Source organism: Panthera pardus, unplaced genomic scaffold (genome assembly GCF_024362965.1).
Source record: "Panthera pardus isolate Hobbes unplaced genomic scaffold, ASM2436296v1 HiC_scaffold_10, whole genome shotgun sequence".
Taxonomy (NCBI): domain Eukaryota; kingdom Metazoa; phylum Chordata; class Mammalia; order Carnivora; family Felidae; genus Panthera; species Panthera pardus.
Window position 1 is genome coordinate 109,601,910 of NW_026526655.1, and position 23,063 is coordinate 109,624,972.

Genomic DNA, 23,063 nt, shown 5'->3' on the forward strand with positions numbered 1-23,063 from the left:
AATATTTATTGAGCATGTTTATGCGTCCAGGCGCATAAAGCGTCCAGCCACTGTTTTAGTCTTGGGGTAGGATAGTGAACAAAGTAAAGGTCCTAAATTCTGACAGGGATGTGGGCAGTAAACGCATACGGCGTTCTGTACTCTAAGAAGAAATAAAACAGGGCCCAGAGTAACAGCGCCATTCCAAACAGAGAGACCCCCCCGCCAATGCCCCTCTGAAGTGTCATTACTTGAGCAAAAGATCTGGAAAAGCCAGACGCTGTCCTCCAAGAGAGGAGCAGTCCGAGCCTAGGACTCGGCCACACAAGTTTGGCGTCTAACAGGAAGACGAGAGGGGAGTAGTGTGGCTGGAAGAAGGAGAGAGGACCCACTACTGTACATGTAGGTAGTGGTTCTCAAAGTGGGGTCCCCTGGCTGCATCGCCGTCAGACGGAAATTGGTTCAAACTGATGAGAAAGGCACAGATGCAAAGTATCCGGCCCCACCCCAGACCTATTGAATGGTAAAACTCTAGGGGCACAGCAGTCTTGTCATCCACAAGATGAGAACCACTGATATAGAGCCTTATAGGCCATTGCAAAAACTTACAGATTTTATTACAAAATAGGAAACTACTGGAGAGTTTTGAGCAGAGAAATGACAATCTGATTTAATATTAAAAAGTCAGTCTACACTAGCTGCTGTGTTGAAGATAGCCTTTACGAGGTCAAGGGCAATGACTGCAGCACTCCATTTGAGAAATTGCTGGCTTTACTAGGGTGGTGGGGATAAAGATGAGAAACAGTTGTTCCAGTCTGAATGTATTTTGAAGATAGAGCAGGATTTGCTGACAGACTGGGTATTGAAAGTGACAGAGGAGTAAAGGATAACTCCAAGATTTTTGGCTGCAGCAACTTCAAAATTGAGGAACCTTAAAGAAGGTACAGGTTTGGAGTGGCTGGATGGCTCAGTCAGTTGAGTGACTTTTGATTTCGGCTCAGGTCATGGTCCCAGGGTCATGGGATCAAGCCCCGTGGGGCTCTGCGCTGAGCATGAAGCCTACTTAGGATTCTCTGTTTCCCTTTGCTCCTCTCTCCACCCCACTCCCCCACCCCCGCTCTCAGAAGAAAGAAGGTACATGTTTGAAAGGGGGGGGTGGGGTGGACAGATTCTCTGTTTCCCTTTGCTCCTCTCTCCACCCCACTCCCCCACCCCCGCTCTCTCAGAAGAAAGAAGGTACAGGTTTGAAGGGAGGGGAGGGGTTTGGACATATTGAATGTGTCTGTTTGAGTGCCATAATAAAATACCCCAGGCTGTGTGACTTAAACAACAGAAATTTATTTTCTCACAATTCTGGAGGTTGGCAGTCCAAGATCATAGTTCTGCTCTCTTCCTGGCTTGCAGATTACCACCTTCCTCCTTTCTCACTGTGACCTCACCGTGGGGTTGAGGGAAGGGCAAAAACTCTGATGCCTCTTCCTCTTCACATAAGAACAACAGCTTTTCCAGATTAGAGCCCCACGTGTATGACTTCATTTAATTTTATCACTTCCCTACAGGTTCTCTGAATACAGTTCACATTAGCAGTTAGGGCTGCGACATACAGATTTTAAGGAGAACACAATTCAGTCTATGGCAGTGTTCTAATAGACAATTGAAGGCAGTTGGATGTAAGCCTGAAGTTCAGGGACCTAGAAACAGAAGTTGGGGAATTGCCAGCATACGGTACTGAAGCTATAGAACTGATTGTGGCTGCCTAGGGAATGAATGTAGGTAAAGAAAAGCTCTAGGAACATTTCACAGCGAAGAGGCTGGAAGGTAGAGAACCAGGGCAATGCCAATCAAGGAGCGCTCAGAGAAGTAGGGAAATGGGGAGTCCTGGAAGTCCTGCTTTCGTTTCATGGCATTTCAAGGTGGAGCAAGTGATCAGCTGTGTTAGACGCTGCCAATCAGTTGAGCAAATTGAAGACTGAGATTCAGCCACCGGATTTGTAATGGAGAGATCAGTTCTCAGCTAAATGGCTTTCAGTAAATTGAAGATTTTTTTGGTCCCTGCTCTAAAAGAGTTTCACTCAAGGGGCGCCTGGGTGGCGCAGTCGGTTAAGCGTCCGACTTCAACCAGGTCACGATCTCGCGGTCCGTGAGTTCGAGCCCCGCGTCAGGCTCTGGGCTGATGGCTCGGAGCCTGGAGCCTGTTTCCGATTCTGTGTCTCCCTCTCTCTCTGCCCCTCCCCCGTTCATGCTCTGTCTCTCTCTGTCCCAAAAATAAATAAAAAACGTTGAAAAAAAAAATTTAAAAAAAAAAAAAAAAAAAAAAAGAGTTTCACTCAAGAAGTGGAGGAACCACACCCTACACTGGATTTTCTGCTTCTCTAGTTTTCATCTGATTACAGTACTACATGCCATGTAAAAATCTTGAAAAAAAGGAAAAGCATAGTGAAAGCTATTTAAATCATATACAGTGCCACTCGTAGCTATTTACATTTTGGTTTATTTTCTTCCAGGCATTTTTTTTCTATGAGTAGGTGTTTTTATACTATGAAGATGTTACATGGACATATGATTGTATATCCTCCTAAAAACTAAGCCTTTTCACCCTTTGTTAGAATGAATGTTTAATGACTATTTAATTTTTCATGTTATCTCTTTATCATGATTTATTTAACGAAACCCTAATTTGGGAGCATTAGAGTAGTTACAATTTATCCTATTATATAAATAGTCCTGTAATGAACATCATCAGATATAAATCTTTAACTCTATCTGGGATTGTTTTCCTAAGTCAAATTCAGAGAAATAGAAATATTGGGTTAAACATATGGACTTTTTAAAAGCTCTTACTGCCAAACCTGCTTAATTTTACTGAAGGAGGTGATGGGGAAGAATGGCCAATCTAACATTTTCATAATTAAGAAAATATTTTGTGAACTAATATTTGACAAAAATATTCAATGGGGGAAGCTTAATCTCTCCAAGAAATGGTGTTGGGGAAACTGGATAACCACGTGCAGAGGAACACTACTCATAAAAATCAGCTCTAAGTGAATTAAAGACTTAAATGTAAAATCTGAGACCTTATAACTCCTAAAAGAAAACATAGAGGGAAAACTCCTTGACATTGCTCTTGGCAACAATTTTTTGGATGTGACACCAAAAGCACAAGTAACAAAAGCAAAAAGAAATAAGTGGGACTACAATAAACTAAAAAGTTTCTGCATGGCAAAAGAAATAACCAAATGAAAAGGCAACTTACAAAATGGGAGAAAATAATTTCAAACTATTTATCTGATAAAGGGTTAATATTCCAAAAAATATAAAGAACTCAATAGCTCAAAAATAAATAATCCAATTTAAAAATGGGCAGTCGAGGAGCACCTGGGTGGTGTGTTAAGTCGGTTAAGCGTCCAACTTCAGCTCAAGTCATGATCTTGTGGTTTTTGAGTTCCAGCCCTACGTTGGGCTCTGTGCTGACAGCTCGGAGCCTGGAGCCTGCTTCAGATTCTGTGTCTCCCTCTTTCTCTGGCCTTCCCTGCTCATGTTCTGTCTGGCTGCTCGCGCTCTCTCTCTCTCTCTCTCTCTCTCTCTCTCTCTCTCAGAAATAAACATTAAAAAATAAATAAATAAAAATGGGCAGACGAACTGAGTATTTTTCCAAAGAAGACATACAAGTGGCCAACAGACACATGAAAAGATGCTCAACATCACTAATCATCAGGGAAATACAAATCAAAACCACAATGAGCTATCACCTCCACACCTGTTCGAACACTATAAGATATAACAGATGTTAGGGCGCCTGGGTGGCTCAGTTGGTTAAGCGTCTGACTCTTGATATTGGCTCATGTCACAATATCATGGTTCATGCGATGGAGCCTTGAATCAGGCTCAGCACTGACAGCATGGAGCCTGCTTAGGATTCTATCTCTCCCTCTCTCTCTGCCCCTACCCCGCTCTCAAAATAAATAAACTTTAAAAAAAAAGGGACAACAGATGTTGGCAAACGTGGAGAAAAGGGAACGCTGGTGTACTGTTGGTGGGACTATAAATTGGTACTGCCAGTATTAAAACAGTATGGAGGTTCCTCAAAAATTAAAAATAGAACTCCCATATGATCCAGGAATCTCACTTCTGGGTATCCATCCTAAGGAAATGAAAACAGGGTCTCAAAGAAGTATCTGCACTCCCATGTTCATTGCAGCAGTATTCACTGTAGCCAAGATATGGAAACAACCTAAGCGTCTGGCAATGTATAAATGAAGAAGATGTGGTGCATATATATACAAAATGAAATATTCAGTCATGAGAAAAAGGGAAATCCTCACATTTGCAATAATATGGATGGACTTTGAGGGCATTATGCTAAGTGAAGTAAGTCAGACAGAGAAAGACAAATACTGTATGGTATCACTTATAAGTAAAATCTAAAAAAAAAAAAAAAAAAAAATTCTGAACTCATAGAAACAGAGTAGAGCGGTGGTTACCAGGGACTGAAGGGTAGAGGAAATGGGGAGGTGTTGGTCAAGGAGTAAAATTTTCAGCTAGAGATAAGTAAGTTCTAGGGAGTTAATGTGTAAGATGGCAATTATAGTTGATAATACTGTATTATATGCTTAAAAGTTGCTAGACATTAGATCTTAATGTTCTCACCACACACAAAAGAATAGAAATCATGTGACATGATAGATACTGCTGTGGTGTAATCATATTGCAATATATAAGTGTATCAAGTCAACAGATTGTATACCTCAAACTTACACAATGTTGTATGTAAATTATATCTCAATAAAGCTGGGGGAAAATATTTGGTAATAGGCAAAAACACCTACATTTATCATAAAAGTTTAAAAAATTATGTGGAAGCAAAAATAATAACCACTCATAACTCACCCACCACTTGAGTAACATATATATCCTCCCGATATTTTTTCTGTTTTTAAGTGAAAAGTGGGATCATACTATATATCTCATGTAACTTGCTTTCTTTCAGTCAGTAATACATGGTGGAGAGTTCCATCGTATGAATATACTAGTTTATCTGCTCAATATCTGTGATGGTTCATTATGCGTGTCAACTTGGCTGGGTTATGGTGTCCAGTTGTTCGGTCAAACACCAGCCTAGATGTTGCTACTAAGGTATTTTTTAGGTATAATTAACATTTACAAGCAGTAGACTTTAAGTAAAGCAGAATATCCTCAATAACACAGGTGGGCTGCATCCATTCAGTCGAAGACCCCAAGAGCAAAGACAGGTTTCCCAAGGAAAAAGGAATTCTGCCTCCAGACAGCAAAACAGTTTTGTCTCTCTGGAGGACCCTAATACAGATTTTGCTAAAGGGAAATGGGGTGCTGCTGTAATAAATAACCCAAATATGGGACCTGGAGGGTGTTGTGCTAAGTGAAATAAGTCAGACAGAAAAAGACAAATCCCTTATTTTACTTATATGCAGAGTCTAAAAAACAAAACAATTGAACCAACCAAAATAGAAACAGACTCATAAATGCAAAGAACAAACTAGTGATTGCCAAAGCCGGGGGGGTGGGGGGCAACATAGTGAAGGGCATTAAGAGGTACAAATTTCCACTTATAAAATAAATAAGCCACAAGGATGAAAAGTCAATAGGGAATACAGTCAACATCGTAATAACTTTGTATGTTGACAGATGGTAACTACGCTTATCATGTGAGCATTTTGTAATGTACAGAATTGTTGAATCACTATGTTGTACACCTGAAACTAATATAAATATATTATGTCGGGGTGCCTCGCTGGCTTGGTTGGTAGAGCATGTGACTCTTGATCTCAGAGTTGTGAGTTCAAGCCTCACATTGGGCATGGAGCCTACTTTAAAATTTTTTTAATTTAAAAAAAATATATTTTGTCAACTATACTCCAATTAAATTTTTTTAACAAAAATATGGGGGTAGCTTTAGAATTAGGTAATGGGTAGAGAATGGGGGAATCTTGAGATGCAGTATAGAAAAAAACTAGAATGCCTTGAAGAGATTGTTGATAGAAACATAGACATTACATGTGACTCTAGTGAGGCTCAGAGGGAAATGAGGATTATGTTATTGGAAATTATAGGAAAGGTGATCCCTGCTATAAAGTGGCAGAGGATTTGGCTGGATTGTGTTCTGTTGGGTAGAAAATAGAACTTGGAAACTATGAATGAAGTTGGATGAAAAGGTCGAAGGTGTGTCCTGGTTTCTCCTTGCTGCTAATAGTAAAACGTGAGAGAAAAAGATAAGTTGAAGAAAGAATTGTGAAGCAGAAAGAAAGAGGGAAGAATGACTGGAGGGCAGCGTAGAGGGCCCCCAGAACGGGCAGGCCCAGGGTGCAAATCTGAGTCTATGGACCACCTCATTGGTTGTGAGGTGGCAGTGTCACCAGCCACTGGGCTCCTCAGGACAGAGCACGGAGATAGCGACGATTATTCTCCAGTCTTAAAATCTAGTGGAACTTGCTCTGCTAGGTTTCATACTTGCTTGGGACCCATGTCCCCTTTTCCCTTTTGACCTCTCTCTTCTGGAATGGCGATGTCCCTCCTCTGCCTGTGCCACCATTGTGCTCTGAAAGCAGATCACTAGTCTGGTTTCAGAGAGGTTCACACATGGAAGGGAATCTTGCTCCAGCATGAACCCTTACCTGGGGTCTTCTCCATAACTGATCCGGGTGATTTAGATGATGAGATTTGAGTTGGTGGTGTTTAGATGAAATGCTGGGCTTAGAGGTGATGCTAGAATGATGAAGACTTTGGGGGATGTTGGGATTGGCTGGATGTATTTTGCATGTGGGGCAGGTATACATTTTTAGGGGCCACAGGGCAGACTATAACGGGTTTGCATCCACACCCCCTGCCCCCGCCCAACAAAAAGATATGTTGAAGTCCTAATCTCCAGTACCTCCAAATGTGACCTTATACAGAAACAGATCTTTACAAAAGGTAGTCAAGTTAAAATAAGGTCATTAGGGTGGACCCTAAACCAACAGGACCAGTGTCCTTCTAAAAGAGGGAAACATACATACACCCAGGGAGGACATCACATGAAGATACTAGTTACGTTGCCATAGCCAAGGAATGCCTGGGGCTACCAGAAGCTAGGGAGAAGCAAGGAAAGATTCCCCTACAGGTTTCAGAGGGAGAACGGTCCTGCTGACACCCTGATTCCAGGCTTCTAGCCTCCAGAGCTGAGACAATACATCTGTTATAAGTCACCCACTCTGTGATACTTTGTTACAATAGCCTCTATTGTTGGGACATGTAAAGCCTCAGTTTTGGGCTTTTATAGACAAATCTTGGCCCATCTGCAACCATTTCCACAGGATTAATTCTTAGAAAATTGCTGGGTGAGAGGATATACAAGATTCTGAGGTTTTTGACTTGCATCACTAAGTTGCCTCTATATGAAGGTATTAATGTAAATGATCTTTAGTACTGTGGGAGTGTCCATTCCTTACACTCTGGTAGTAAGCTTTGTTTTTGTTTTTAATCACTGTTAATTTCTGATTTCGAGAATTGAAGTGTCCATTAAAAGACATGCCAGAGCATGTTAGGTAGGACATTACAGATCTATCCAGGGGAAGATTAATTGCAATGTTTTCCAGGTCAGTCTGTGGTTGGTGTCCTAGAGAGTGATCAACTCAGGCAAAGGAGGGACAATTGAGAACACACTGTGTCAAGAACAGATCTGGACAATCAATCACAGTGGAAATAAATATCAGCTTTATTAACACTCAAAGTGCCATTCATTTATATTCATTCCAAAGTCCAGAAGGTTACTCAGAGTAAGCCTTTGCACCACAATCTTTCAAAAAAATGAACATGTAAGAAAAAGCAATTTTCATTGTGCTAATTATTGCAGGCCTTCATGCACAAGAAATCTAAACAAAGATGTGAGCCAACAATATACAAATTTCCATATAAACAAAGTCATTGATCACTAACAAAATATAAACATGGTTTCCTTTCACATTAGATTTAAAAAAAAAAGCTATTTACCAGCAAGAAAAAATAAGTACATAAAAATTGTAAAACTCAGAAATTTTATACATTTTTACAAGCACAATTTCGAATGAACAACACAAAGTCAAAATGTGCATGAAATGTGGCACATACCACACTGTATCTGGCTTCTGGTAGGTTTTTCTAATCATACCGGCTCCTTGTAACATAATACGTTTAGTGACATTCAACTTCAACAGTGGACTTTATTCCTAATACAAATAATTTTTACGTGGTACCGCATATTAAAAACAAGGCTTTCCTTAAGTACAATAACATTGTCAGATTGGAAATTTAATTTCCAATTCTTTTTCTGCCAGTTACTTAAAATACACAGTACACTAAAGACACAACAATGTATGTTCAAACTTTTCTAAACCAATTTATAGTCAATTACAGAGGATCACAATATGTCAATGTACTGTTTTATAAATGCGGTCTGATTTTGCCCAGTAAGAGAAAAACTAAAAGTTTAAATCTTTAGGGTAGAATATAGGAAAATACCCAAAAACAACAGGACAGGCCAACAGCAACTGCAGCTATAAAAAATCTTGACATCTCTTCAAGACAATTTAGTTTCTCACATTTTTTCATAGCTTTGAGGATTCAAAGGCCATTTTGTGGACAGTGTTCTTGCTACTGCTTTAAAACCTAGTTTTCCTCTTAATTTGCATTTCACAGAATTCTCACAGGAGAATTCAATTCCCTTCCTTGCAAGAGTATTTTAATTGATATCTAAGTAAATTTGCATCCAATTCTGGAAATACAAATACATTTTAAATGGTTAAAAACAAAATTAAAAAAATATTTTTGATCAGCCAGCTGAAAATATATTCATATAGTAAATAATCTCTCAGAAAGCTTTTATATATATTTAATTATTCTAACTAAACAGTACGCATATAAAACAAGTTCATAAAAATGTAGAAATAAAATGAAAATAAGAAATTACTGGGATATATACATGTGCCTACAGACAGAAAAAGACATCTCCACACACACATCCCCTGATACACAGAGTTACAAGCATACTTTCAACTTAGTCATGATTTTAGAATACATATAAAATCAGAAAGCGATGTTGAACTCCTGAGTTCTCCAACAAAGATAGAACCATAGATAAGTATACTTTGTAAAAGCAAGAAAGTCCATTTAAGTCAGTAATAGCAGTGCAGTTACTGATGGCTACATCTTGAAAGAAGTTAAAACATAAAGACACAGACAGTAGTTCAATGCACGCATTCATGATACTCATACACCCATCAACAATTATTGGTCAGAGTAGTAAATCAGTGTACAAATTAAACATTTCCAAAAATGTGCAAAAGTCAACTTTGATAGGAAAAAAACACCTTTGTACATAATTATAAACTGCCCAGCATTCAACTGAGATTAAAAACGTTTACAGAGATCAACTAATAGATTAAATATAGACAATTTAATGGCTACATTAAAAAATGTACATTAGGTCAAAGGGTAAATTTACAAATTGATAATCATAGTTTGCAACAATTAAAAGTTTATTCTCAAATTTATCCAAGTTTACTTTTATTTACAATGATACTTGAATAAAAAGAACCATGTGAAATGTAAGAGATGTCAGACATTAAAAGTATTTTTGGTATTAACTCTTATAATATTTCAGAATGCAGGCTAGCAAATTTTAAAACCAATAGCAATAGAAAAAATGTAAACCTTTTACTTACTAATTAAGATTGTATTACAAACAACTGTTTGTTTTTAAAGAAGTATTCTTATCTGTAGACACTGTACTTGCACTTGAACAGGGTATATTGCAAGGGTTTGGCCCACTTTCCTTTGCCCATAAGCCTTTCCAGCTCAAATGTTTCCACTAGCTCTCTCTTCCTATTCCAGGTGGAAAAGTCTTTGGAAAAATTAGAATATGTCAAATCCATTTTGGAGCCTAAGTATCTAATAGAGCTTAAGATGGGACTCTGTTACTTCTCTCTCCCCTCCAAGTAATACATACGCTAAAATCACCACTAGTTACATGTTTTCTTTTCTTTTTTTTTAATTCTAAAAAAATATAAAGGAACACAAAAGTGCTTTTCAGTTTAGTCACAAACTTTACCATTCTCAACTGGCATAAAGGGATTAAGAAATCCTTATCTGGGGACGAATTCTGCACGTATACTGAAGAGCAGGCTCTTCCTTATGTTCCAAAATGTCTATGGCACAAAGCAGACGTCAGCCCATAACCTACTTTTCTTCACAGCTTTCTTAAAAGCCCCTCAAGTCAAACACAAGTTCATAAATGTTAAGACACAAGGAAGAAAGTATGCCACCAACCTGAGGCATCACATGTCAACGTATACGTATATGCATCTATGGTCAAATGACAATAAGATTGGCACATGTACAAGCTCAAGTTTGTAATGTTTATATAGTTCCATAATAGTTGAAGTAAGTTCTGTATGTCTAAATGCAAATACTGAGCACCTGTCTTTTTACTTGAAGGATAGATTGAGATACAAATTCTACAAGTACCTGCTTTATCACAATTATACTATTAGCTTACAGGTGGGCAGAAGTAACAGTGATCATCATTTTGGCTATGTGTGCAGGGAATATAAAAGCTTTGGTTTAAAGTGATTCTGATAATACAGATTGTGAATACAAACAAGGAGTCATCAGGCATAGGGAATAACAGTACTCACTGACTAGATGCCTTTGCCATTATAAACTAAAGTATCATACTACTATCAATTAAAATGCATAATTATGAAAAATACGAAGACTTACATGAGACTGTATACAGGCAACAAATAAAAATGTATTCTTTTCTTTACTCTAGCTATGACTCCTCCCTCAACTTTCTGAGACTGAACCATGTCTGCTCTATCACCAAGAGAAGATTCTCTAGACTCCCCTGAGAGCTCATCACCATCTACAGCTCTGACAGGTGAGTATGGAGAGATGGTTGGCCCTGATACTTTCCACCTCTACTATGGCATACCGTCCAGACCATGGCAGAAGTCAAAGCAAAGCTAAAGCAACTATGAAGTAGGAACAGTGGCTTCACAGCACGCCTTCTCAGCCAACCAAAAAGAGGTATAAGACAATTTCCTTTTGAATACTTGGTAAGCTAAGGAAGCTTGTTTTCATAATGTCTGGAAGAATTTCTATTCCAAAGAGCTCATGAAGAACTATGCAAAATCAATTATTTTCTATTTCAGAATTATATATAAGCTATTATACACACACACAAATTCAATTTTAATCTACTTTTACCAACCAAAAGCTTGGCAATTTACAATAAATATCTTTATTAAACAATCACTTGTACTAGCTACTTGTGGAAAATATGCTGGCGTTCCTACCTGAAGACAATTACACTCACCCACATCAGTAGGTCATACACTTTTCAGTTCTTCTAAGAACGGAGACTAATCTAGTTGAACATTCATACCTTTCCCTCCTTCCCAGCCCTGCCCCAACTCCCACGTGCACACAGACACACACACAGACACACACACACACACACACACACACACACACACACACACACAGTCTCTCTCTTCACAGAAAAGTAAGAGTTTTTAGTCAAAATGTTAATTAAAAGTAAGGATCAGAACTGCTATCCCTGGATTCCTTGCGCATTGCCCTAAGTCTCATTGCCTTAACATTTGTAAACCATTTAAATCACCTCTTTAGGGCAAAATTAACCATTCTAGCCCTGCTATGAAAATCATCATTGAACCATGATATACAAAGAATTTGGACAGTGCCAATGTGACTGACAGTCAAGTTACCAACCTGCAAAAAAATCTGCTATGTCTCTTTAGAATTAGAATACCTCTTTCTATCCTTATCGTAGGCATTCAGGTCTAGTGGAGACTGCACTTTGTCTATCATAGACTAACGCTAATGTTTCTCTTCTAACATATATAGATGTAAAATATGTACATATATATATGTAAAATAAAAAGAGGTAGAAAAGGGTAGGAGGAAGCAGGCATTAAGAAAGATTTAAGGGTCAATATACAGTCCCAAGGCCAAATGAACTCTTGAAGCCTACTGATTTTGGAAAAACCTTCATTTCGGTGGGTAACTTGAATTATTATTGATATAAAATAAAATTAAGGCATACAGAGAAAAAGGCACTACCAAAAATGAACAATTAAATTGCTTTTCGTTAACAGTTAATCAATCTTAAAATTCAAATAAATACGAACATTACATCTGTAAAAAGGCCAAACTTAATATAAAATAATGAGGTCTCAAGACACTGTCCTGATCCTGGCATATGTAACACTGTTGACAGGATTCAATTTCTATCAAATGTTTTGGGCATTTTAATAGTTTAGACTAAAAAAAAAAAAATTATTTTCTCTTTGAAAGAAAAAGCAGGGAAAAAAACCTATGGAATTTATGCCCCTCATCACGGGAATTGAGTAGGTACTGAACTTTTATATAAGAGGGAGTTCTGAGAAAGAGGCCGCCTGACCCCAGAGGGTCCCTCCAATTTGGGGATACTTTTAATCTCTGTTAATGACATTTTAGTTTGTAACAGCCAGATTACCCAAAATTGCTTTCCCCTCATTTCATAAAAAACAACAGCATTTTAAAACATCACTGCTGGGGGCACCTGGGTAGGTTAACTGGTAAAGTGTCCAACTCTTGATTTCCGATTCGATTTCAACTCAGGCCGTGATCTCATAGTTTGTGAGTTCCAGCCCCACGATGGGCTACGCACTGACAGTGCGGAGCCCGCTTGGGAAGCTTGCTCTCTCCTCTCTTTGCCCCTCTCCCACTCCCTCTCTCTCAAAATAAATAAGTAAACATTTAAAGAAAAAAGAATTTTAAAAAATCAGTGCTAAACTTTCAGAGTTAGGGTATGCCATAAAATAAGAATCCATTTGCCCATGTTTCCTCCTAGACTGTGACCTACTTAAGGGATAAGTTAATCTAGTACCTGACATAATAAACCACAATTATTGAATAAGCAAGTGAAAAAGACTCACCCTCTTTAAAAGAAATTGATAGATTCCTATATTTGATTGACACCAGGTGACTGTGTATCCAGCTACTGGTCTCTAGACCCCAAATGAAACCATTGGCACAGAGCTCTTCTGTGGGTCAATCTGCATCTGACGAACATCTTGGCTTTTGCACCCAAGCTTGGTCATCCCTATAAACTATTCAGATTTGATTTTCTTAGTGTCTTCACATATCTTATAACAATTCCATCTCAGAAGTACTACAGACCACACCTGACATATATAAAAGCTAAAGCAGCAGAGAGCTATTAACGAAATAATTCCACCTTCTTCATGTACTTTCTATTGGTAATAAAATAAAGCCTCCCTCATGTGAAAGCCAATTCAAGTTTTCATTTTCTTTTATATTTCTGTCTATGCATTAACATTCCAATCTCATAGAAATTATGTAAGGTTGACTGCCTTTGAGAACTTTCTAAGGCATTTTCAAGTTAGAAACATGTTTTATAAATGAGAAAAATTGAAAAATTTTCAAGATATTCATACTGAAAATTTCAAAGTCTGTATACTTTTAAATACATTTTAAAGAATTACCATCAAAATTTCCATTAGTCATTGTGATGTTTTTTAACCCTTTTATTCAGTACAGTTTGTTTGCAATGTAAAAGATCTTGTATTTGGTCCAAGCCTAAGTCATGCCATTTTGAATCTCTCAAGGCCTACGTAGAAAGGTATTTCCTGAAAAGCACATATAAGACTGCTAGTGAATCTTCTCCAGCACCAAAAAGTCTGCCACTATCAAAGCAGAACACATTTTAAAGGCACAAAGTCAGCAGTCTGGCCATTTTCCAGCCTCAGCAAAGAAATATTACAGTATAGAAGAATCAGTTGTGCATTTAAAAAACAAAATACATTGAGTCATCTTTAAAAGTTCAAATTTCATTTGTTGATCCATACCATTATTAGAAAGAAAAAATTGGAGTGTTATATTTAACTGCCCCTAATGGGGGGGGGGGGGCGAGGTTCTTTTAAATTTTTTTTTTTTTTTTTTTTAATTTACTTCTGGTCTTTCACACCTCATCCCACTTCAAGCTTTTTTGTTCTAGTAGTTTTTGTATAATATATTAACTTTTATTGTGGTTTTGGTACCTTTACAACTTGTTTGAAATAAATTCACATCACATTTTATATAGCAATTCTGTAAACTATTAGTCTATTTTAAAGTCTTTACATAAAGAACGATACTTTCCCACATTTTCCTTATAAAACAAAGGTCTTCTGCAGCAGTGTTAAAGCAGTAATTCTTTTCAGGTGAATTTATTTTCTATGGCACTTAGAGAAGAAAAAAGAGACTGAAGAAAGCAAATGATTTTGCTTTGGGTTTCACAGTCCCCCAAGATTTCTCTCTAAAGAGCATCTGTCTCATATTCTACACTGCTGGTTACCCTGACAGACCAAAAATGAGCCCAAAGGAAATCAAGACTACACAAGACAAAGGAATGAAGGAAAAGCCCACTGGTCCAGATACCATCTTGCTCAAGCAGAAGAGATGCCTTCACTCATAAAAGATAAAGAAATTATAATAGATCCACATCCTTGGTTACTATGTTTATAGCACAAGATTTGGCAGTTGATTTTCCAGGGGAAGGGCCACTAATTCATATTCTTCTTTGTAAGCTGCTTCCTTTGATTATGAGGGTATGGGAGAAACTTTGACAAGCATATTTGTGCTTTGACTTTTTTCTCAGCCTAGCTAGTGGTATTTCAAATATTCCTACAGAAAAGGCCAGATAGGACCTTGATATAGGAAACCAAGATCTACCTATCTTCAGAAACAAAGTAATTTAAAAGAGTCCCTAGAAGAGCATACCTTTAAGCAGAAAATAAAATACCAGAGCTCCTTATGAACCCTATAAAAGGCAACACATTTAGGGCCTCCAGAAAGACTATTTTCTAACCTTTAAAAATAAAGCACTTAGCACTTGCTTTAATATGCTGAAAAAATCGCAAGTAGCCAAATTACTGATGTTATTGATATTTTTCAGTAGCATAAGTCCATTAGAGCTAGTGGGAGTTTCCCAGCTGCCTCTTTCCACTGGATGCCCTTGCTCTTAGGGGATACGCTGTACTAGAAATACCTTAAACCTTCCCATAAAATAGTTAATACTCTTTTCTGATATGCTTTGCTTTTCTCACAATTATGAACTGACTTTTGAGGAAAGAATACATACAGGGTTTAACAGGTTCTGTGTTTAAATTCATTTTGTTTCTACAATGGAAGGTACTGGTTTTGGTGTAATATGCAGCTGGTAAGGAAAGAATTGCTATCTGATGTTTGTTGAGATTGCTCACCCTTGACTTAAAGTAGTGGTATCTGCTCTTGTAAAACCCTCATCATGCACTGCGCATCACCTTCTCTCTGAAATTTACTTTTTGCAAGGACCCTGCTCTGCAAATGGCTGTTTTCAGTTTATAACTGGGGCTGGTCTTTGCATCCGGGTTCTCAACTTCAGCACTTTTAACATTTTGGGCAGGATAGTTCTTTACTTGGGGAACAGGGTTGCTGTACTTGTATTGTACAGTGTAGTTTGTTTGGCAGCGTCCCTGGCTTTGGGACACCAGATGCCACTAACATCCTTCTAGTTGTGACAGGAAAAATCATCTCTGGGCACTGCCAAATGCAAAGCAAAAGTAACCTCATCTGACACGTGGGAACCACTATTTTACATGGTAACTATTTTTTGGTGCTTTAGTATTCTGTGATCCCAAGAACAAGGATTTTATCTCATGACACTAGCTGTAACACATGATACTCCAAGTTAAATTCTTAGTTCCCAAAGAATGTTATCCATGGGGAATCAGGAGCTAGAAACAGGGAAATACAGTATACATGATTTTGATTATTTCTTTTTTCCCTTAATTTTGGGACTATCTACCTCTGATAAAGAACACAGTTGCAAATATACTAAACAATATTTAGTTCTTCTTTTCCTTATTTCTTTTGACTGGCAAATGTGGTTTCATCCGCTCGCATGCTGATATAGAGCAATCTTTTTTTGCCGTTTAATTTGGATTTGCTCACTGACTTCCCATATCTGCTTTAAACTAAAATAGTACCGGTTTTTTTTGTTTTTGTTTTTTTTTGTTTTTTTGTTTTTTTTTTTAAGCAGAAAGCTATCCCTCAAGGTTTACAGATTCCAGTAACATGGATCTATTATAGTGTATTTGCTTATTATACTGGTTAGAATTAACAAATAAACATACCTCTTAGAGATTCATATTTTCTATCGAGATTCCTACTGAGCAAAAAGCTTGGTAGACAGAGGTTAGGATCTAAAGAATACAGATATAAGAAGGAACCTATATTCTTTAAGTTGAGTACCTACCCTAAACTCAAGTTTAGGGCTCAACCCCAAAAATGAGGATCTATTTTAAATACTATCACTAAAAACTACAAATCATACATCATTTTCTTCTCCTTGTTTTTCATGTCTTCCCAATCACCACAAATCAATCGGTCAGTGACGCAGGGAAAGACTCTACAATCTTTAGGTATTTTAAATGATTTGTTTGTACTAAAAAGAGTGACTATGTACTAAAGTGCTTTTATCTCTCTGAACCACATCAGTACATTATAAAAAATTAAAAAAAAAAAAAAGGAGTTTCAAGTTCTTGAAAGGGAAAAAAAAGATTAAATATAAAAAATTTAGGTTACTATTATTAAACAAACTTAACCAAGAATCAAGAGAAATACTTTCCCTCTTGTCTTTTTCTCCCCATCTCTCTTTTTTATAAAAAAGAAAAGTGCAGTCAGAGAGAAGGTGAATGAATTGATGGGAGCTGGGTAGAGGCACAGTAGAGGTACCGGCTGCTAGTGATAATGCACAAACATGTGCCTTAATAGTTCATCAGCTGAAGGTCTCAGTTTGGCCTCTATAAAGATCCGTTTGAGGAAATCTCGAGTATAGTCTGAGACATGAGGTGGCAGCTTTGGGTTTGTTGGCTGAGTGGCAATTTTAAAGATGGCAGCCATAGCTTCAAATTCTGCCCAAGGAGGCTTTTCAGTTAGCATTTCCACCACAGTACAGCCCACACTCCTAGAAAAAAAAAATTACACAAACAGTATCACCATGAAGGAAAGTCACTTAATGACACGAGAAACAGGACTGAAGTCCATATACATTTAAATACAACTTGACTTCAAGTTTAAAGTTTCACTGAAGGATTATGATTATATAAAACTAAAATTTAAAGGTAAAATCAATGAAAATAAACCACAATAAGGGCTAATTCAAATGGTTAGGCAGAGAACATTATTAATTTTATAATTTTTGCTTGATATTATATAATTCTCTAACCTGATTATTAAATATTACTTTTGTCTTACAAAGGACACAAACATTAGAAATTCTGTTTGCCTTGGGGCACCTGGGTGGCTCAGTTGGTTAAGCGCTGGACTTCAGGTCATGATCTCACAGTTCATGAGTTTGAGCACCACATCAGACTCTGTGCTGACAGCTCAGAGCCTGGAGCCTGTTTTGGATTCCATGCCTCCCTCTCTCTCTGCCCCTCCCTCACTTGTGCTCTGTCTCTCAAAAATAAACATACATTAAAAAAAATCTTTTTAATAAAAATAAAAAGAATAAAAAAAAAAGAAACTATTTGCCTTTAGGTGCCTAAAATGATTAATCTATTAAACACTTTTCTCAGTGAGAAATAGAAAATAACCATTTTATGTTCTCACTTAAAATTATTAAAAAACTAAAGATTAACTGAATTACAAGATACTAGCAAAAAAGGTTAATAACTTTCAAAGATCTTCAGGGAAATAAAATGAAGATAGTTTTCTAATGCTGAAATCTGCTTTAGATGAAATCCTGTCTAAAGAAAGGAAAACAGGTTCAAAAACTCCTTTTGTTTAATTATTAAGCCACAAAGAAGCAAAATGAAGGGGCACCTGGGTGGCTCAGTCAGTTGGGCGTCCAGCTTCAGCTCAGGTCATGATCTCATAGCTTGTGAGTCTGGCCCCCGCATTGGGCTCTGTGCTGACAGCCCAGAGCCTGGAGCCTGCTTCAGATTCTGTGTCTCCCACTCTCTCTCTCTGCCCCTCCCCCGCTCACACTCTGTCTCTCTCTCCTTCAAAAATAAATAAACATTAAAAAAAAAAAAAAGCAAAATGAAAATGATAGTAATCCTTGTAATCCTGACATCTGATTTTTAAAAAAAATTGTTAACGTTTCTTTATTATTGAGAGACAGAGACAGAGCATAAGCATGGGAGGGGCCAAGAGAGAGGGAGACACAGAATCCAAAGCAGGTTCCAGGCTCTGAGCTGTGAGCACAGAGCCCGATGTGGGGCTTGAACCCACAAACAGTGCGATCATGACCTGAGCCGAAGTCTAGCGCTTAACGACTGAGTCACCCAGGCACCCTTCCTGACATCTGATTTAAAAGTACAAAAGATTATCTAAGTCTGGCTCAGTAATTTCCATTTTAGGTGGAATTATGTAAGAAGGTAAGTGTTTTCAGGCAAAACTAGCATCAAAACCTACCAGATGTCTGCTTTTCTGCCATAGCCTTCTCCACTAATTACTTCAGGGCTCATCCAGTATGGTGTGCCTGTGACAGACTTCATCCCTGTCCCCGAAAGACAAATGGTTTGAAGTCGTTTGCTGGCCCCAAAATCTCCCAGTTTGACGTTGCCTGTTGAATCTCGCAGAATATTTGCACCTAAAAATACAAAAACATCCTCAATTCATTATTTTTATTGGCTGTTTAAAAATTTTTTTTCATTTTTTTTTTAATGTTTATTTATTTTTGAGACAATGCGAGAGACAGAGTGCAAGCAGCAGAGGGGCAGACAGAGGGAGACATAGAATCCGAAACGGGCTCCAGGCCCTGAGCTGTCAGCCCAGAGCTGGACACGGGGCTCAAACTCACAAACCGTGAGATCATAACCCGAGGCAAAGTCGGACACTTAACCAACTGAGCCACTTAGGCGCCCCTAAAATTTTTAAAAAAACAATGGTAGAGAATTACTTAGTAGACTCTTCAGTCTGTCTCCAAATGCTTTTCGTCTTCCGAGCAGTACCTGGCATGATGCCAGTCACACAGCCAGGGCTCATTAAGGACTTACTGCACAAACACTGAATTTTTAGAGTCAGCTCTGTACACTTCAGGAACTAAAAAGCTTCACCCACTGAAAAGGACTGGAGTGTGTGGGAGGCGAGGATGACAAAGAAAAAGGGGGAAAGAGTTAAGAATGTGAAGCTCAGAGAAGGATGCAGAAAGCAACAGCAGGCTTTTGGCCCCAGTTTCTCTGAAACAAAGCGAGAAGCCCATGCTACAGCTTCTCTCCCTGAGGAGCTAGCTCCTCCTCAGGGACTTCCTGGGGGGACCTTCATAATCAACAATTTCTAGCACTTTCCCCACTACTATAATTTAATGTTAGTTGTCTGACATTTTACAGTTTTTCTTAGTACTTACTGGGTTTTGTTTTATACTAATTTTATTTCTCAGTTTCTCTAAGTTAGCTTTGAGCTGTTTTAAAATTTCACTTTTATAATAAACTTCTAATTGTATTTACTATAAATTGCTCTTGCTCGAGGGGCATGAGATAGTGTTTGCTGAGTTCCACACTGAAAGTTACTCTTCCCCCGTTTCCATACCGCACTCTTTGGAAGAAGCTCACTATGCACAATCCCCAGTTAAGGTGCTCAAGGCTGACCAGCTACATAAATTATTTGTAATTATTCTGCAAAGGACATTTGTCTCCTCTCTCCCATTTATTCATTCAACCCTTCATTTATATAAATACACATATTTTCTTTTGTGTATAAATACACATATTTATTTTATACTCTGAGTTATACTCAAATATGGCATCATGTTTTTGCTCAAGTTGTTCCAGCTCTGACCATTGGGAGCTCTTTGTATTGGCTCCTGTGTCCCTTGGCCATACCCTGAATCACTTGTTCTTGTTTGTTTTGGGTTTTGTGGGTATTTAAAAGCATTTTCTTACTTTCTGGCACTAAAAGGTGCTCCCGGCTCAACTTGTGTATTTCCTGCACCAGTCCTAGAATCAGTCATTCCTCCAAGGAGCCCTGGTTCCTTTTAGTGGAGAATGGTATCAGAAATCAAGATCTAGGTGCTATGTTAATTTATTCTTATTCTTTATTCTTCCCTTTATCATTTTAAAATTCAATCTTTCTTTGGGGATTGTAGATCTGGTTTCTGTCTTATATAAATTATTTCTATTCTCATTTTTAGCTTCTTCAATACACATGTTCTTTTTTTGTTGTTAATTTTTTTTTTTAATGTTCGTTTATTTTTGAGAGAGAAAGAGAGACAAAGCATGAGCAGAGAAGGGGCAGAGAGAGAGGGAGACACAGAATCTGAAGAAGGCTCTAGGATCTGAGCTGTCAGCACAGGGTCTGATGCGGGGCTCAAACTAACAAACCGTGAGATCATGACCTGAGCTGAAGTCAGACACTTAACCGACTGAGCCACCCAGGCACCCCCATAACATGTTCTTAAATAAGCAATTTATTGTATTAACATATCAGTTCTAATCTTTAAGCTTTACTTCAATTTTCATTTTTTAAGTCTTCCATTACCTTAACTATATTTTATATTAAAAAAAAACTCCTTATTTGTCCTTTTATCCTTTTTTTTTTAATGGCCTCTAAGAAGGAGAGTGAACAGTAGAGAAAATACGCATTATAGAAGAGAGAGAATGTAAACTGTGCATTCCCCACCATGGACTTCTGTACTTGTCTTTCTGTTCTTCCAGAAAACTCCCCAGCTAGTCAGCAATGACTCCCCAGAGCCTCTCTCCAGGGGAGGGTCCAGGATCCATTCTCTATATGCCATGAGACTAAGCGTGCTATAAGGACACCAGTGATCCTCAAAAACAGCACACTGCCTATTTAACATCTCCCACCACTCAAAACTTGCAGAGACATTCTGTCAAAAAAGCCACTCCCTATAAAATGATTAGCCAGAGGAAGGACAACAAACCAGACAGCTTTTACTGTCAATGAGATGGGAAGAACAATCCCAGGCAGGTCACAGACTGGGGGAGCCATGGACACAGACTGGGAAAGCCATGGAGTAATCACCAATGACGAACCAATGTCCATTCTTATGAACGCTGAGGAGAAACTGTGTAGCCAAGCTACCCAAATAACTTTGCAACTTTTTAAAGCTAATTTTAAGTACATTAGAAGTAGGCTTTTAAGGAGACTTTTCAAACACACAAAAGCATACACAAGAATATAGTACCCACAATCTTTCCCCACCAGTACGTATACTGCTAGCTATTCCCCCTCATATTATCTGAAGCAAATTCAACACACCAGGATCAACAAATAGTTTAGTACCTATCTTTAAAATATAAACTCTCATCACACCTAAGAGGATGGACAGTAACTCTTTAATATTATTAAATATATGCTATTTTTAACATTAAAAAAATCAATCCAAATAAGGTCCATACATTGAGACTCACTGATCTTTTAAGTCTTTCCTAATCTAAAGTTCCCTCTAATCCCTTTTTTTCTTTGTAATTTATGAAGAATCTGAACTGTTTGCCTATAGCTTCCTTATGGTCCAGATCTTGCTGTCTCCATCCCAAGGAGTCATTCTACATATGCATCTGTGCTATATGTGTTCTATAATTCGTAGCTGAATCTAAGAGGCTTGATCAGATTCAGGTTCAGTTTTGCTTTTTGTTTTGCAGAACCACCTACATGGATGATGATGTATTATTCTACAAATAGGAAGTACATAATGCTGGACTGGCTTTGTTTTAGTGATGTCAGCAACTGTTCATATTTAGTGCTTACATCTATTAATTCCTAAGTGGTTGCAAAATGATACTATTCTATTATTCTTTTCTCATTTGTTAGCCAACACACTTCTATAAAGATGTTTCCTTTCATCCACTATTTGGTCCTCTGTAGTACAGTTTGTAACAGAAAAGCAGAATAAAGGAACCCGATTATAAAATAATGAGCTGGTTCCTAGCAACAATGATCAATTCGTTTTTATCCTAAGTTTCATTATGAACTCATGGATTTAAACTTTAAAAGCAACCAACTATCTTTCCTTTTCCCTCATCATTTAAAAATTGCACAATTAAAAAAAATAAAAGTAAAAATAAAAACTGCACATTATAAAAACTTGGGAAATACAGAAAGTAAAACGTATGAAAAGAAAACAACTATCACTCATCCTGCCATTTTGAAATAATCACTGTTAATTATATGGAAATTGTTCTCCTGGGTTGTACTTTAATCTTGCAAACTTAAGATGACATTGCATATCCAGTTTTATATCTTGCTTTTCTCTTATCAACCTATTTGCCCTGTAATGCTTTTAAATCTGCTTGCTTCCAGCCTCCTCATTTACCGGAATGGCAAGGTTAGAAGAGGACCCACTGAGGGGTAGCTGCCCTCAGGTCCTCTACCTTTCCTCATTATGAAAACTAAAGAGAAACTGGCTTGAATAGAAGTGATTCCTAATAGAATAATTTGCAATCAAAGAATCTCCCTACGTGGTTCTTGAAGCTATCAGGTTTTGTACTTGACAACTGAGGTGAAAGACTATTTCTTTTTAGATCAGTAGGCAGGTACTCGTCCTCCCAGACACACTAGCAAACTCCACTCCATACCAGCGATCTGGCTCGGGCATTCTGAAGCAGATTCTACTCTGTCACCAGAAACGTGTTAGGAATGTTCCGTTTGGTCTGAATATGGCCATATTTATGATGTAACATATACCAGAAAGAAACTAAATACCCGATAGCTCAAAAATGTCCCCAGAAAAACCAATAAAAATGTGTTTTTATTATTCACAGTTGACCTTTGAACTACACAAGGGTTAGGGGCACCCCTTGCCCCGGCACAGTTGAAAATCCACGTATAACTTTTGATTCCTCCAAAATTTAACTACTAACAGCCTACTGTTGACTGGAAACCTTACTGATAACATGAAGAGTTAACACATATTCTGCATATTAAATGTATTATATACTGTATTCTTACAATAAAGTAAACTACAGAAAATAAAATGTTAAGAAAATCATAAGTAAAATACATTCACAGTACCACAGTTTATA

The 23,063-nt window shown here is 37.7% G+C and overlaps 1 protein-coding gene across 2 annotated transcripts in view; it reads right to left on the bottom strand.

The window, feature by feature from the left end:
* Positions 1-7,681: 7,681 nt before the first annotated feature.
* Positions 7,682-23,063, bottom strand: part of MAP3K2 (mitogen-activated protein kinase kinase kinase 2) — a 101,997-nt gene continuing 86,615 nt past the window's right edge. For both annotated transcript variants that reach the window (XM_019469448.2, XM_053910011.1), the window contains 2 exons: positions 18,496-18,673; positions 7,682-17,041 (listed from right to left, as the gene is read on the bottom strand). In XM_019469448.2, coding sequence (XP_019324993.1) covers positions 16,816-17,041; positions 18,496-18,673 — 404 coding nt within the window. In that variant the 3' untranslated portion in view covers positions 7,682-16,815. The remainder of the gene's footprint in view (positions 17,042-18,495; positions 18,674-23,063) is intronic.